Source organism: Paramormyrops kingsleyae, chromosome 9 (genome assembly GCF_048594095.1).
Source record: "Paramormyrops kingsleyae isolate MSU_618 chromosome 9, PKINGS_0.4, whole genome shotgun sequence".
In the NCBI taxonomy this organism is placed as follows: Eukaryota; Metazoa; Chordata; class Actinopteri; order Osteoglossiformes; family Mormyridae; genus Paramormyrops; species Paramormyrops kingsleyae.
The window spans coordinates 32262452-32277154 of NC_132805.1; the positions used below are offsets into that span (position 1 = coordinate 32262452).

General features: G+C 49.4%; 1 protein-coding gene across 9 annotated transcripts in view; it reads right to left on the bottom strand.

Annotated features, from left to right (window-relative positions):
* The window catches only part of rims2a (regulating synaptic membrane exocytosis 2a), a 158263-nt gene that overhangs the window by 3148 nt on the left and 140412 nt on the right, over window positions 1–14703 (bottom strand). For 8 of the 9 annotated variants that reach the window (XM_072716797.1, XM_023811005.2, XM_023811039.2 and 5 more), the window contains 3 exons: window positions 693–834; window positions 234–346; window positions 14–115 (listed from right to left, as the gene is read on the bottom strand). In XM_072716797.1, the coding sequence (XP_072572898.1) occupies window positions 14–115; window positions 234–346; window positions 693–834 (357 nt within the window). Of the gene's footprint in view, window positions 1–13; window positions 116–233; window positions 347–692; window positions 835–2940; window positions 3290–14703 lie in introns of those variants that run through there. The other variant, XM_023811033.2, reaches the window with a different exon arrangement.

Consider the following 14703-nt stretch of genomic DNA (forward strand, 5'->3'; position numbering starts at 1 on the left):
GGGTTAGACTTACCTGGCAGTGCCTTAGAGCCTGGTTTTCCCACAAGGCCACGAGCTCGGATGACTTCCACCTCTAGCAATCCTTTCTTGTCCACCATTCCAATTTGGATGTCACCTAAGAACATCAGCAAGTCAGCATTAAGTCATGCAGTGAACACTTAAGCACATCTGTGTTTTGTAGTATTAATCTGAGTAACTGGAGCAAAATGAAGCCATCTTAGTGTCAGGCTTACCCATGGAAGGTGTGGCCAATGTCTGCCGACCCACAAGCTGGGCAGGACCAAGACCATCCAGGAAGTCACTGAACTGGCTGTCAGAAGAAAGCCGCACTCCAGGAAATATCAGGCTATAGGAGACAAACAAAGATAATCTCTCATTTAGCTGCACAAACGTAGATTCTGATGATGGTTTTAGGGGCTTTGATGTAGAGTGACACAAAAGTTTTAAGTATTTCTTTCACTTTAAGATGGGTGTACATTACTCAGGCGGTGTTGATATTGGGTGTAAATTACTTGGGTGGTGTTGAAGTTGGGTGTACATTACTCATGGGTTGTTGACATTGGTGTACATTACTCATGGGTTGTTGACATTGGTGTACATTACTCATGGGTTGTTGACAGTGGTGTACATTACTCATGGGTTGTTGACAGTGGTGTACAGTACTCGGTGGTGCTCCAACCAGCTGTACTTACTTTCCTTCGGAGCTGTAGCTGTTCATGCTGCCGTCGGTGGACTCCCGGCTGGCCTGCCGTGTCATACGGCTCCTCATCTCCACCGCCAAGCCTGTCTCCGTGCTCCTCTGGATGGTGCTGCGCAACTTCTTCCCTCCTGCTTCTGCAGAGGGGTGACAGAGGGGGAGAGAGGAAGAGAGTAGGAGGGAGGGGGGGAGAGAGAGATGCAGGCCTTGTCAACTCTGGAAAGGGAAGGCTTGCAGGGAGGGAGGGGGACAGTGCCCTTAGCATGCTGCGCAGCAGAAAGGCAAAACTGTCCATCCAGTGCATCCATGCCGCCACAGATCCAGAAACACGGGCAGGACATGGCATGCCGCTGGCTGCGTCCCGCTATAGACCTGGCCATGTCCCCGTGTTATATACGCAGCAAAGCCCAGGAAAGCAGAGCTCTCACACAGACACAGGCTGGCTCTGCTGCCAGCTCCCACTTGGAAGAAAGGATAAATCAGCAGGTGACCTGAGGCTCCGTCTTCAGAAACCCACCATTAAGGGTGTAGCATTACTCTGGGTGACTCAGTTCACCACACAGTCCCAGGTAGGCAGGGTCGGTTTATCCAGACGCCGCATGTGTAGTGCAGAGACAGGAGGAAGATTGCACGCGTATTGCTGAGTACCACTCAGGGAGGGGGTGTGGAAAGTGTCCAGCTTGCTCCCCGATACTGATCACTTACATCTCTGTACCTGCTGGTCCTGGCAACTGCCTGCCGACTAATGTCGCTGTCTCATCACGTTTATACCCACGTGCGAGAAGCTGTCCATCAGCTTAAATCAGCAGTGCGATCTGGCTTGCTAACGGTACACGGCCTTATGTCCACCAATCAACAAACACCAGATTTACACTGGAAATATACAGTCCACGGATCCATAAATTAGTCATTAGAGTATCATAGTCAAAGACACAAATACTTATACATGCTAAAATGCACATCATCATATCCTTGCTTATACTTGATATCTTAAGTATAATACTGTCTCAAGCAGTTTAATATCCCACAGGGTTGAACAACATTACACCATGTGGCGTCCTTCAGGAGCGAGCCCATGCATATGCAGACCCCTGTGACGGGTGCCAGAGCCCCAGGGTGCCACCGTCACTGCAGCCGTGCTCCGCCCTGCCCCGTCTACCTAGGGGGGCCACCGCAAACCCCAGGGTATCATTTCCTGAGATGCAGGATCTGCATATGACCCAAACCCCCCTTTCCATTACCAAACCATGGTATGCTCCAAAAGACAGTGACGTTCGTTGTCGGAGAAGATCATTTAGCAAAAATAGACCTCACGAACCAAATAACTGGATAGGCAAATAGTGTCCGAATGTTACTTCTGTCTGTGTTTAACACCTAAGGAATTACACTGTAAGAGGGTTAAAGTGCAGCTACCATGGGATTCAACTTTTCCATGACTTAACTAATGAGGAATAAAAAATTTAAGAACCTCTTTGATTTTACAAGGATTTTTGCAGATGCAGACTAGGCAAAGCAGACTGCTGCGCACTTTGGAAAGGGTCAGCACAGAAAGAGCTTTTCTACAGATTAAAGTGGGGATTTGAGAGGCTCTGTCTGAGACACACGCATAATTATGATCCCGGACACTCAGGGATAGACAAACTCCCCTATTTTGCAATTAAGGTCAATCAATTTCCTGGGAGAAAATTTACAATTCCAATTATAATTCACTTAAAAAAAAAACAGAAGCACTGCATTACATACAAGGAGAGAGTAGCAGATGTTTGGCCGAATGGGAGACAGCGGCGGTGGGGGGTTAGGCCTCCTCTCCCAGAGCCTGTGTCTGCTCCTGAACCTCCTGCGGATGCATTACAGGCTGCATGGGGGGACTGGGCTGCATGCCACCCCGCAGTTCAGCACGCCACCCTCCCCACCCTGCCGCAAGACAGCCGCATCCCCTCCCAGACGCCGGCTGGATGATCGATCTGTCCAGGGATTTTTGGGAAGGAGAGCCCCCATGTCTGCAGTTATCTGTGGTGCATCTGCTACAAGCAGCCGTACCCATGAGGACAAGGAGAACATCAGCAAAGAGTTCCTCTGCCAGCAGTCGGACACAGCGCTTCAGAGAACCTTCCGGAAAAAGGCCAGAAACGGCCATGCTCTCCCACACACCTCGCGGACATACTGATGCCCTGTGCCCTCGCATCCATCCACTCGCAGTCTTTCACAAAGGGGTCGTGGGGGGGGGGTCGGAACAGTCCTACCTGTGTCCTCCTCGTCAAAGGAGTTCATGCAGGGGAAGTAGACGGCGAGAGCCTCAAAGGATGCGGAGAGGCTGAGCCGGCTCTGAGAGCGGGGTATGCGTGTGCCGGAGCCGCCGGCCGCGGATGCCGCCGCCACATCGTGACTCTGCCTGCCCATCTTCAGCCGCTGTTCACCCGCGTCTGGGCTGCCTCTCGGAGGTCCGGGCCGGGCCGCGTAGCCCGACTGCTAAGCGCGAAACGTGCTGAGGAGACCTGTCTGCTGGTCTGCAAGGCTCAGAGAAGCAGCCGTCTCTGTGCTCGGCTTCAGCGCTCTGTGCCTGTCTCTCCTGCTCGTCTCTCTACTTCGGTCTACCTCTCAGTGGGGGGGGGGGGGGGAGGAGGGAGGGAGGGGAGGAGGGAGGGGGTGGGGCTCCATCCGCCAGCAGCCAATCGGATGCTATGGTGCAGAGCAGCACCTCGAATGGCTCTCCAGGAGACGGAGCTCTACCCAGAGATATCTCGGCACATGGGCAGCTGGAGAGAGCACTCTCCCTTACTGCGTCCTAATCACAGAGGTGAGGGCTGGGAGTTTGCACTCCCATGGCACCCTTGGGCTGGCCATTCACGGTTCACATGCTTCGAAGACCCTTCATCGGTAAATGTCTTCACACCACCGTCCATCTTTTGTTTTGTTTTTTTGTTTTTGTTTTTTTTTTCGCAGTGTTTTTCCATGACAGACTGCAGGGGCCTTTTCACGCCTTTCCCTTCCGCTGGCGGGATCTTTCACGGGGAATGTCAGACCGCAGAGCCCGTGTGCCCCGGGTCCCGGCCCATTCTCACCCCCAAGGAGCGCAGAAGAGCGCCGATTAAAAAAAAAAAAAAAAACGGGGAAACAAAAATCTGTGCGTCAGCAAAGCTAAATGCATCGGATCTGCGCAGCCACAAGGGGGTAGGTATACAAAGCAGCGGCAAAAAAGCATCTGTAATGAGAAAATGAGGAGGGAGCCCGATATATCCGGATTAACCAACACTCACACGCTGACCCGGTGTGCAAGAGCAGCAACTTCTGCTACTCTTTCATATAGTGCCTCTTTCAAATAGCTCTCTTCCAAACACTGCCAAACATTAAACCCAACAATGACATATTTCACAGGTTAGTAAATATCATATTAGAGGAGCCAAACCATAACCATCAAGTGGAGAATGCAGACTAGTGAATGTTAACTGGGTGAGAGGAGGTATAAAATAGTTACCTATGCACATATGAACTACATTTGCTCAGTTACTCTCTTATTCACTTAATGAGTTGTAGTTCCAAAGTGCTAATGAATATCTGGATAGGAAGTTATTAAGAACACTTGGATAATAAACCATCACTATAATAAAGCACCTATCCAGTTAGGGTCAATCTGATCCAGGAACAGTGGTAGGCATTAGACCAAAGGCAGGGTAGCCAGAAGAGTCAGTCTGCCACACGCAGGAAGGATAATCGATTCACAAGAAGCACCTGTGTTCGGACTGTGGGAAACGGGAGGACCTGAAGGAGACCCAAGCTGACACATGGATACCATGTAGACCCACAGAGATGCGGGCAAACTCCACACACGCACTAAGAGGTTTGAAGTGGAAAGTGGCGAGTCCCTGTTTCTCCGTTCGATCAAATGCAGTGAACAGGTCACTATTAATGACCTCGTATGCTCATTAACATGGGGAAGGAATCCAATAATGCCGGCAGCGCTGATTTCCCCTTAGACATCGTTGCTCACAGAGATTCTCCTCTAAGCTCATGCTTCTGCTAAACGTGAGCAAGTCCCTCTGAAAGCTCAGTAGACCTGATTGATTTGGCTAAGTCAGTGAGATCCCAGCCATTTCATATGAATCTTCTTCTCAGTTATGGATGTGAAGATCGAGTACTTAAAAGCAGTTTATCAACAGCTGTAACTGTTAAAAATAAATAAATAACAACAGGAATGACGCTCTCTGCATGTGATCGATGTCCATCCACGCCGGCCCGACGTGCTGCCATCAATCTCCCCATTAGCGGCCGTCTCCCCCCATGCAGTGACCGTCGCCCGCTTTTATGAATTTTAGATGTGGGCTGGAAATAGGAATTCGCAGGAAATTTAACCGAAACGTCACGGAGGAGAGAAACAAAAACTTTCAAATATATTATAATAGCGGAAAATAGCAATAAAAACCACAACATGATACAAATAACAGAGATGAAACCGAGATTAAATAGCTACAGTAACAGAAAGTGTTTTTGTGCAACAAAGGCTCACAGAGGGGATATTAATGAGCGAGGCCGGCCAGTGGCCTGCACAACCAGCTCCCTTGCAGTACAGTCCTGTCAGCATTCAGCTACCTCTGCATTTTTTCTCCCCCAAAATGCCAGTGTGTCCCTGCTGCGTCATGGAAATACATCATACCGATATACGGTACAGGCTTTCTGATACAGTTAAAACAGCTTCATGCAAAGAGATCGGCAGCCCGGCTAACCACGGGCCACTTCCACTTTCCTCTGAAAGAGCTTCACCCAAACAGCGTTACTGCCTGTGTATTTTTAACACTTTATTAACAACACTGGCTGAGTGTAAAGTTTTGCAGTCTGTTCCAAGCTGCTGTTGGCAACCGAACACCCAGAACGAGGCGTGCTGTGCGAACAGGAGCGCGCGGGAAGGGCCGCATCAACAATGACGCCACGTTCACTGTGCCCGTTTCCCGTGGCTGTCTTCCACTTCGTCCATCACCTGCCTTCGAAGTTTGAGTCCTTTGGGCCCAGCTTTGTGAAGCTGTCCAAGCTCTTCTCGGGACAGCCGACAAGGGATTAGTGTGTCCTTCTGTGCCAAGAAAACACATTATAAAACACAGGCGGCAAGAAGCAGGGATCAATATTTATCAAGATGTACCAACCTGTACTCAGAGTGTATTAACGCATGGCACTCTACTCTGCACTAAGGGCCCTTTGTTGTACTTGCCAGTGTTCTGCTTGTGACCGTGTACCAAGAAGAACAAAACGGGGGGACAGTTTGCGGTGATGAAGTGCGGCAATAATGGCCCTGAAATGATCACATGATAGTGCCATCCCCAATGGCCGCAGCTCCAGATTATTCCTCAGCGTTCGCCCGCCGCCCCAGAGGGACGGCACGGCTGATTTTAACGAGACTCGGGAGGGAACAGCCAAACTCAGCAGCCATCAAAATCTGCCCAGACCAAAGCTTGGACGTTTTTGCTTTCACAGCAAATACAAGCGTCCCCACATTCCCCCCCACCACCACCCAAAATAAGATTTTGAACCAATGTCCATAAATCCACCTTCAATTGTTCAATTGCTGCTTATTCATTCAGTGTCTGTATGGGAAAGCATGGGAGGGAACAGAGGCCACATGCCCATGGTAGAGAATACAGGGCACGTGCACTGGGGAGGGAACACATTAGACGCGCCTAGGGATGTGCCAAAGAAGGAAATACAGGGGACACGCCCACTGGAGGGAACACACCCATAGGAGGAAACAAAAGGGACACGCCCACTGGAGGGAACACAGGGGACACACCCATAGGAGGAAACACAAGGGACACGCCCACTAGAGGGAACACACCCATAGGAGGAAACACAAGGGACACGCCCACTGGAGGGAACACACCCATAGGAGGAAACACAAGGGACACGCCCACTGGAGGGAACACAGGGAACACACCCATAGGAGGAAAGACAAGGGACACACCCACTGGAGGGAACACACCCATAGGAGGAAACACAAGGGACACGCCCACTGGAGGGAACCAAAGTGATGCGCCCACTGGACAGAACACAAGGGACGCAGAAATGCTCCCTGGATGAGATGCACGCTGGTCGATCAACAGGGGCCTCTAGTATCATCAACTCCCTCAGCCTACAGCAGGGTGGTAATCATACCCTAGAATTATTTTGGTGACTCCAAAACCCTCAGAGACTGCAGGCCAGAATAGGGAAGTGCTACCTGGAAATCCACGCTGACTGTAGAAAAGCTGCAATGTCTCAGCACAGAAGCCCTGACTCACATTAAGCTGTTATGGATGGGGTACACGGCACGGCACAACGTATAACAAAGGCTGGCCGGCACTCAGATGTCAAGTAGACTGAGCTGAATGTCTCCTCATCTGCATTTTGCTCCCAGGGCAGCACAAATACACAGTTAATTACATATCCAGTTAACAGGGAACGTTTTAAGCCTGCAGACCTTCACCATCCCCAAGGATTAAAAAAATAAAAATAAAAAAACCATAAATTTTCACTACAGTACAATGAAATTAATTACTGGAGCTGAAGAGTAGCTAATTAAAACTGCACAGAGGGTCACGCGTTTCAAGTAAACGAGGGGCGTCAGGAAGGCGAAACCATGAGGAGCAAAACCGTGGCAACGGAGAAGAGTGCGGAAAATCCCCAGGAGACCCTTCACGCCCGGCGCAGGACGCGCTCACAGCCCCTAGGCTCCACCCTCTCGTCCTGCTGATGGCCCTGTACCCGTGTCGTGCGCTTCGTAAGCATCGCTTTACTAACGGGCCTGTGAATTCGCTTCAGAGTGCTGATGGCACTGGACCTCACGGCAGAACGCACCGAGGACCATAGGACACGCCGTTCAGTCATGACTGTGCATGAAAAAGCAGAATCTGCTTAAATCAGGAGTAAAAGCGCTGACTCCTGATTACCTTGTTTACGACTTGCTCCCAGCAAAGACACACGCTAACAAAAAAACATAGTTTGCCCATTATTTTACTGAGTATTTCTAATTAAAAGCTTTCCACAGAACATACCCAGAAGAACACAGCACGCAGCAAACGTGCTGTACTGACGTCCTATTCAGCAGACACGTCCATGCTCATTGCAATTCCAACATGCAGCATCATGACAGTCAGGACTCCCAAAGAGGCATGGATGCCCATTACTTGTCCTTTGTCACCAAGGACCCAGAACTGAATAAGACAAGGGCCGTCCAATAGGATGCCGGATGTCAGCATGTGGAAATTTGAAGAATCCCACTCATCCGGCCGCATGGGCTGACGGTGTATCCAAGAATCTTGCCTTGACATCTGGCTTGGGTCCGGGAAAACGAGAGGAGGCGGAGAGGAACTGGGGGTGTGAGAATCCACAGAGGGCCTGCCCCTCCCCCACCGTCCCGCTGTGGATAAACAACCCCTAATAGAGTGGTCCTCTCTGTATACATTCCCCAGGTAGCTATCCTGACTGACGAGGGGACAGATCCTTTCCTGCCGCTTCCAGAGGGTTCCGGTTGCAAGCAGCCTATGACTGCCACTAGCTACATTGTAGCCTGACCGCCGCAGGGTCGTTGGTTCGAATGCGTTTCGCATTTCGTGGTTCTCCACAAGGGTTCCTTTGCGGTTTAGGCCCACTGGACTTTCCAAATTGGTGAAGGCCTCACTAGGGGGCGCTGTCTGCCTCAGTGAGTTAGGGCTCAGTGCCTGTGATCAGAAGGTTACCAGTTTGAGTCCCATGCTCAGCAGAAGGGTCACAATAGCCACAGAGCCCCCAAAAATGCTCCAGTGGTGCCAGATGAATGGCTGGCCTTGGACTCAGACCCAAGCTGGGTTATGTGAAAACTTAATTTACTGTACAAATGGCAAAAAAGCATCGTTCCAGCATCCATGGTGCACCCCGTGCGTCCAGAGATGGACCCCAGGCTTTTTGCAGAACGTCATTGGACGGGCAGTTGTTGTAAAAAAACAGGGCCCACTACTAATGGCCAATGAGAGCTGAGTGGGATGACGGTGTGGAGGGCAGGCAGATGGGCGCCCGTGTGCGTCAGCTGCCCTCCCGGCCGGCTGCCTCCTGCATCGATGGCGGAGCAGGAAGGAACCAAACACGCTCACGTGTCTGTAAAGCCCTGTGAAAAAGCCTCATCCCCGTGCCCACAGCCCTCCCTGGGGTTTAGCCAGGGGGGAACACGACGCAGGTGTGTCAGCTGAAAGGGTCGTTTCCACAGGGTGTCCAAACATCTGTGACGAATGTGGCACCAAGCACGTGACAGACTCTGAAGTGTTTTAATGGAAGATCAAGTCAGTTCCAGAAAAGACAGCCTAGCGAGAAGATTCAGCCTCAACACACAGAGCCTGAATAACACTGGCACAAAGTTTCATTTCCGATCTGGAGTTGCAAAGACACAGCGGCGTGTACTTTTGTATGTATGAATACAAAATCATAAATAGAGCCGGAGAGGGGTGGGGGGGAAGGCGACTGATTCAGAATTTTCAGGCTTAAAATAACCTGTACCCAGCTACTGGCTTCTTCCCTAAATCAGGAAAGAGGAAGAGTACTGCTCTGTCACCCATACAGCGATGCAGACAGGGAAGAGGAGGCTTTCGCGGGTGAGTAAGCGCTATGCGTATAAACCTGACCTCTGCTCTGAAACCACGCGCTGGGAGAGAGTGAATCACGTATGAAGCCAGGAGAGCTCTAGCACATGCAGTATGAAAGGCCAGTGACAAACTCCCGCGTTGCACTTTGTCTCGCGGGGAGAAGAGACATTTCCGCACCGTGACACACGTGGGCATTTCCATTTTTTCCCTCAAACATCAGCCTACCACATCCCTAAATCTGGCTACAGATCATCACGTCCTCTTGAGTCGAAGGTCTAATTTAAGCAGCTAGAAAGTTCATTAAGCTCACCGAGCTTAATTTTTCAAGGAAATGCCCGGTAGTCAATCAATCAATTACTTATTAACCCTTAGTTGTCCCTATAGCTTAGAAGAAGCCTCCCTCTTCAGGACCTGTGCATCTCATCGAATTACATGTCAGAAGGGGTATGCCCCAAGGAGTGTGTGGGGGACGACTGATCTTTAATTGTTAATAAGATGCCAGAGGTGCGTGACCTTGCTGTCTCCCCGTCAGCTCCACGTGATCCCATGTGATCCCATGTGATCCCACGTGATCCCACGTGATCCCAGAGGCATTTCCTGCTTAGCTGCCTCTTTGAAGTGTCAGTTTTGACACGCAAACATTGTTGGCTAAATAGATGGGATTTGGTTGCCAGTAACAACTCTCACGTTAGACTAGTTTCAGTAACATGGTTCACGTATTTATAAAACGATAGAAAGGGAAGTATAAAGTTGTTCGCCTAACAAGTTTATGTCAGGTCACGCTGCAGTGGTGTGCATTATTACATCGCGGTACTGGGGGTGGGGCCTGATTATTTGGACGCGCTTTTCCGAGCGAGGAAAGAGTTACATTCCTCCCCAGCCGGCTGTCAGCAGCTGCAGTTCATCAAAGGCCTGTTACGCAGTTTTAGCAGAGACTGAAACCTGGGCCTTCCCAGTCATCCTGTAAACACATGTGACATTGATGAACACCTCTTTCATTGGCTGAGCCTTCCAAGATGGCGGCCACCTCCTCACATCCCCGACACAAAAACATACAAAAATGAAACGATCTCCAGTCCCCTTTCCGTGGCCGCCTTCAAATACGGTGACGCCACCGGACAGGACGTCTACACAAGCTGTTAATAACACCACTCGTATTACACTCCATAATCAGTCCATGAAACCTGATTGGCGCATCCTAATGGGGGGGCAGAGGAGTGTTTTGCTGAGATTCTACAGCACAATAAGGTCAGTATGGTTAATTTTTCTTCATCTTATAATTCTTCCTAACTAATAATTTTTATATCACAAAAGAGTACACAGGTGTGCACCTACATGTACAAAATAAGAGTGACACAGACAAGTCACAGAGCATCCCATACCTGCTAATGAACAGGGAAGGTGGATACACACAGCTCACCCTGCATAATATATCAGTCTTTCTTTCAAGAACAAAGTGATGTGTGAAGCTGCATAACCCGTGAGTGGGAGCCTCACCACAGCTCACGTCTGTTGCCTCACTACCTTCTCACTCAATCAATCACTTCTCCACCCTTTCTGGCTTCCTGAGGCTCTGAGGGCCGGTTCTATCCATACCAGGTCCAGTAGCCTGGTACCAGCCCTCCTTTTCCAGGGAACCCCGTGACAACTGCTGGCGTTCACTGCAGCTCTGTGTCTGACAGAACCGCTGGGTCCGATGAGAACGGAATTCTTAAACATGTTACAATAAGCATTAAATGAAGATTTTTATGCAGGAACAAGCTCTCCCCCAACAAGCTACATTTACAATTAAGAAAAATGCAGAAATGATTTCTAATTCTTAAATTAAGGGCCTTGCTCTGTGGATGCGAGCCGGTGAGCGTCCGATCATAGGCACAGCACCTTATCCCACCCAGCTACACACCCAGCTACACCCCACCCCCATACAAGGCCAGCAGAGGACTGGATGAGGAGAGAAACGCAGCTCAGCGTGTTTCCCGAAACAGTGCTGACGGTGAAAGCTGCATCACGCTGGGTTGTACTGCACAGCGCCCCCCTCTGGGGTCAATTAAAAACAAACAGGGGCAGGGCCTGAAGAAAGATGGCCTCACCGTCCTCAGCTTGTGGGAGGAGCCCCGGTTTAGTCTTGTCAGGGACCGGGACCAGACCCCAGAGCTCCATGCCCGGCATTGGGATTGAGGGCGGCATGTAAAAACAGGAAGTGCTCAAAAGCAGTTTGACATGCACATCCTGTGTATGACAGTGCTTGGTTAGCAAAATGGTAAAATGAGGCCATCTGGTGAACCACAGGATTGTGCCTGCGTTTAGAAAGTCACCGGTTCAAACCTCAGGGTTGGCAGAGTGCTTTGACAGTTGGGCCCTTGAGCAATGCCCTTAATCTCCAATTGCTCCACGGACTAGCTGACTCTGCCTTCTCAATTGTGCATCACCTGCCAAGGAAGACACTGTAGCTGTGTTGACATAAACTTCATTTCCTAAAACTCGTGTTGGGTTAGCATCCTCACACACTGTTTCTAAGTGGGGTCTTCTCAAAAGCAGGTATGATCACTGATTCAGCTGCAGATGCTGCTCTGGGCTGTGGCCTCCTTGTTGCATCACGCCAAGTGCATCCAGCTATGTGTGACTGAACATCTCCCACTTAGCAGCTAATGCACCAGTGGCTGCGCAAACAACCCTCGTCCCGCTAAACATCCAGCCCCTGCAGTTGAGAAAATAAACATTATGTTGGTCAAATTAAATTATTTTCAAATCATCCTACATGTAAATCTTCTTTGAACAGACTACACAATTAAACAATTCACCTCTGGCAGTGTTTTTACTGAATAAACAGTTAATCGGATCTTAACTCCTTCATACCGGGAGCTTGCTTAGCAGGACCTCGATACTGGATACTGCAGTAAGAATTTTTCATACGCCAGTGAGGCACATTTACCTGCAATGCAGAAGAATGTTCCAGAAACAGACAGCGAGACCGAGCTACAATCTCCTTCACACGGCAGTGCACTAACACACTAGGCTCGGCAGTAACGTCCCTGTGAAAGCTGTTCCTCTTCAGGGATACGGAGACAGTTACAAAAAAAGACTTTAAACAGAGTTTAATGACCAATTCCGGTCGGACTGTTCAAGGTCAATCAGTATGCTGTGTTTCTAACTGGGCGCAAATGGAATTAAGGTTGAGAAAAGGACAGGAGTAATATATCATTTACTTAAAGTCATTAACTGTGGTGTCAGGAACTCACGCACTTGAGACATACACCTTTTTTTGTTATTTCCTTCTTTTACTGAAACAGGACCTTCCGGCACTACATTTGAAAATTATGGACGGCGACTAAAAAAAAAAATAGGAAGACTTTTGACTAACAGAGGTTACTGGCAAGATCTGCCACTCAGAAAGCCCAAGTCAAGCTCAGGCACAAGCAAGGAAAAAATGGCGGGTTTTTGAGGGTTGAACGTAGAGCATAGTGACAAGCCAAACTCTTCAGCACCCCTGCGGACACCCCCCAGCAGGCTAACAGGAAGACACTCTCCGCTATTCTTTGAAACATCTGACACCATCAGGCTGGTAATTGAAAGCGTGGCTCTGGATGGCGCGTCTTGGCTTCCGTAATGATTTAACGCCCTTGTCCCGTGGGGTCACAAATTGCAGAAACTGACCGAAAAAGCAGGTTTAGCAGCGGGAAGCCAGTGGAAGAAAGCAGCCCGAAATCACACACGAAACTGCAAGTGCGGAGCCCCTGAGGTGAGCGAGGAGGCGATCTCCGTCCTCTCCTGCTCCGGCCCCCTCTAATTCCGTCCCCAGAATGGATAAACACCTCTAACATCTTCACGCTCGGCATCACAGAGGACTCGGCCTGTAAAGCTCACTGGTCTCATTTGCGGAAAATCAGCGTGTTGTCCGGAAAGGAGAACCCCCCCCCCTCCACCCCCAACGCTCACTCACCCTTGCAGAAAAGAGGAAGTAGTCACCGCTTCTCATAATCCAGCTGGCAGGGTACCTCTTACGTGAAAATACACATGATTTTCTTCATCAGCGTTCTACCACTGGACATCTGGACGATGGTGGCCAATCTGGGCAGCTTGTACAGCTTAAGATATGTCCCTCTCCTAGTCAAAGCTGTCATCTGGATCCCTTTGCTGGGGATAAACTGCACGCTACACTAAAATGCTTAACTGAAAGGAACATATGGTTTAGCATAACGCTGAGGGCTACAGCTCATATTATCTGCTGTACCTAAACATCTGACCAAATATCTCCAGACAGGATGTATGGACCCAGCCAGGTGTTCCGCTGCTCCTTCGTCATTGACAATCCACTTCTCTCTGTCCAGTGTTACAACCCAGGACCTCGAGTGATTTGAAAGTTTACACACGGAATGATTCTCCTGCACTCAGATTCCTCCTCAATGTCTCAAAGGTCCTATGCAAAAAAATACCATCCTGAGAAATCATTGAGTAACTGATCAATTCTAGGATTCAAGAGACATGTCAAAGGAGATGCACCCAGATCTCACATGTTACAAGCTTTCAGGCTGGTGAAAGTGAAGCATAGAAAAAACACATCATTTTGTTTTGTTAGACTTTGGTTACAGCTGTTGTGTTGATGCAGATGCTTTCTGCCTTTGTGTTACACAAAAAGTAAACTACAGAATAGACATCCTTGCTATTAGTTTGCTATTAGTGCCACATGGTGTAGGTAGCTACGAAATGTTATACAAGAGCCTTGGGATTCAGTTTGGCTATGATTAATACCTCTGTGATCATGTTCTCCCAAGGCCTCCACTAGCACAGCTGGCTTCCAGAATGCTAGCCAAGTACAGACATAACCAAGATTAATGATGCTGAGCAGCTCCATGCCGCTACGTGCTACCTTATGCTAATGCTTACAAACGGAAGACAGAAACACAATTGTGGCTCCTGATCCAGAAACGCAGTGCTTTCCAATGACTAGTGTCACCTCAAGGTGCAGATCTTTGCCTCAATTTGCCAAAAGGACTAGGGTGAAACGGGAAAATCTGGCGAAACGACAGAAAATGTGTTTTCCTTAGCTTTCCCTTTGAGGGACTTCATGTGCACCGTACCTCAGATGCAGCTGAGGTACGGGTTTGGTTACAGGCTTCTGAAACTGAGATCCGCTCACCTGAGTCCTCTTCTTACAAGACTGGATGCTGCTTTCAGGGGTTCTAGGTCTCTGCTGGAACACTGCCTATCAGCAAACTAATGCAAGCATCCAAGTAGGAGGCTACAGAAGACCCCCTTCCCGGCATGGGTACCGCTGCTCAGAGCCCTGACCACAGCACATCTGGGGCAGGAACTTCAAACACTTTTTACCATTTTTTACTGCTGAGAAACAGAAACGCCTTCCCCTGGATTTCAGCCTTCCCAGTGAATAAGCCGCATTTCATTTCATTCTGCATGAAACAACACTTGATT